The 2,803-nt window shown below is 40.2% G+C and overlaps 1 protein-coding gene across 1 annotated transcript in view; it reads left to right on the forward strand.

The window, feature by feature from the left end:
* Positions 1-877, forward strand: part of LCA5 (Leber congenital amaurosis 5) — a 14,869-nt gene extending 13,992 nt beyond the window's left edge. The window contains exons 8-9 of the mRNA XM_010003103.1: positions 1-74; positions 275-877. Of these exons, the coding sequence (XP_010001405.1) occupies positions 1-74; positions 275-877 (677 nt within the window). The remainder of the gene's footprint in view (positions 75-274) is intronic.
* Positions 878-2,803: the final 1,926 nt, after the last annotated feature.

Consider the following 2,803-nt stretch of genomic DNA (forward strand, 5'->3'; position numbering starts at 1 on the left):
AAGAGCGGCACCAAAGAGCGTTCCTGCTTGCCAAAATGCAAGAAGTTGATAGAGAAACTCAAAATGTAACAAACATGAAACCTGCTTCCCAATCACCACTCATAAATACAACCAGAAAATCTGATTTCCTGGAGAAAAAAGAAAAAGCTAATCAATTCTTTGACATTCCCAGCAAAGTTACTAATGGATTTCCCACGGATGATTTCCAGGACGATGCCACAAGAGCACAAGGGCAGAAACAACGTAACCTAGAGAAACTCAAAATGTAACAAACATGAAACCTGCTTCCCAATCACCACTCATAAATACAACCAGAAAATCTGATTTCCTGGAGAAAAAAGAAAAAGCTAATCAATTCTTTGACATTCCCAGCAAAGTTACTAATGGATTTCCCACGGATGATTTCCAGGACGATGCCACAAGAGCACAAGGGCAGAAACAACGTAACCTAAGGACCGTAGATTTAAGCAGTGGGCTAACATTTGGCAGTTATGTACCTTCCTTTGGGAAAGGATTAGGGAGACCAAGTTGGCTTTCTCAAAAAAGTGTCAACTTAGAAGAAAATGTTCAGGAAAATGCAGACTTCAATAGTAAAAAAGAAAGGAAGTCCAGTTTAATGACACAACTCTTTGGAAGCAGTGCCAGTACCGTCCTTCTCTCTAAAACTAAAGATACAACACCTTTTGACATAGATTGGGACGCTAGTAATGCTCCTCTTGTTGATAAAAACAATAAAGTCAAAGGAAAAGAAGACTATGAGCTCTTCAGTGAAGGAAGAAACCTAACCAGACACAGTTTGCAACACTTTGCAAGTAAGGCAGGAGTTCAGACCCTTGGTTCTTTAGAAGATGAAATTGAAGAAGTAATCTTACAATGATATTTTTTTATGTTTCATATGTAAACACTGAAAAAATATTTTCATGTACTATTTATTAGATAAATATTTTTAAACACTTCAGATATATTGTAAAGCCTTATGAAGGAAAAATTTACATAAATGAGTATATGTATAGAGGAAAGATGCACTTTGATAGAGCAGCCTAACCTATATGCAGGAAATGTCTTCTGAAATGTAATATTCAAATACAGACATTGAAGATGTGGCAGTGGTTTCTTTGGCAGAAAGACAGAGAAGGTGTCCTGAGGATCTTTGATAGACAAGATAGGTGCTGACTGGCCAGTTCAGGCAATCAGAGAAGATGCTTTGGCCCTCATGTGGGCTCCAGGCCCACCATCACTGTTGCTGTGTGGCACCAACTGACTTGTGCTGCCATGGCTCAGGGCCCGACAAGCTGGGTGGCACAGGGCTGGTAGGGATGCTGTAGGAATGGAAGGACTTGCAGAGGCTGACACTTTCTTGGGCCTTTTGCTCACAGCTCTCACACCCTTCCTGCTCCCTCTCACTCTTGCTGTCTTGTGCACTCTCTTCCCTCCCTCATCCTTCTCTCTCTCACCCTTGCCCTTTGCTTACTCTCACCCTCTATCTCTTGTCATCACTCTCCAAAATTTTTGAGACTTAATGATGTGCAATAGTATATTAAGCAAAATTGTATTTCTCACAGGGGAGTCTTATTTATTGCAGAACGAGTTGGCTAAGAAGGCAGTAAGCTTTTCTGTGGCAGCCCTGGCATTCAGGGCAGCTACTGGATGAGCATCTCTTGCTAGCCAGTGTAGGAAGCTTTGGGGTTTTGTCTCCTGTAGGCTGCTCACTGTACACACTGCTTTTCATTGAGAGTACTTCTGTTAGGCCTCAGAGACAGACATTTGGAGAGCCTCTTAACTGTGTCAGGAGAAGGCACGTGTAACATCAGTGTCAGGAAATGGATGAAGAAATGTACCTAGCACAAAGGCTCAGGTAGAAGGAGAATATTCTACACTGCAGTCATGTTATTTCAGAAGAACATCAACAGAAATGCTGTTAACTCAGGAATGGGTGATCTCTGTTCTGCATAGGTTTTCTGTGGACCTTACTACCAAATTTGTCTAAAACTTTTCATATATTCAGGTTATTATATATAGTGCCAGTTTTTTGAAATTTCTGAATTTTCTATGTAAAATCCCAATCATTACTAAGTAATTTTTTAACAAAATTGTTTTATTAAATGACTTGAGTAAAATTTTTGTGTGTAGATCATCTTTAACATAAAGGTCTGACTTTTTATATCATGTTACTGATACTGGGGTGGGGGCGTGTTTATATGATGTTATTCACTGTATGGTGCCACACACAAAAATTTAACAGGTAGGAAATGAAGGATTTAGGAGAGGCATTCCAGAAAATAAGTGGAAGGTCATCCCTTACTAGAACAGCAGATTTTGAAATGCCTCTCTGATATGCTCCCTGTGAGCCTGATTCAAAACATAATAAAACACAGAGAATTCTCATGATTTCAAGACGGCTGGAGTCAAGATTTCTCTGAACACAATGGTTCTTCTGAAAAGGAAGGCTGGGCTCTGCATCATGCAATAACTTTGTTTGCTCCTCCATTCATAAAGAAAATTAGTCACAGATCAGACCCAGTGTGTGGGACCGTTCTCCCTAGGCACCCTGTAGTGAAGAGCATCTCATGTTCACCTGCTTGCTTGCAGACCCCATTATATTGGTTATAATATTACAGAACTGAGCTGGTTCATTTTGCTTGCAGATGGTCTGAATATCAGGACAATTCTGACCAGTGGATTTAAAAATCTGTGTTACTCTTCTGCAATGACTTCTTGGAGGGAATACTGTGGAGGGTTGTTCTTTGTTTCTTTGCAAGTCAACCCACTAACATCTGGCAAATTCAAACTATCATGCTGAACC

This window comes from Chaetura pelagica, unplaced genomic scaffold (assembly GCF_000747805.2).
Source record: "Chaetura pelagica isolate M959 unplaced genomic scaffold, ChaPel_1.0 scaffold170, whole genome shotgun sequence".
Classification (NCBI taxonomy): Eukaryota; Metazoa; Chordata; class Aves; order Apodiformes; family Apodidae; genus Chaetura; species Chaetura pelagica.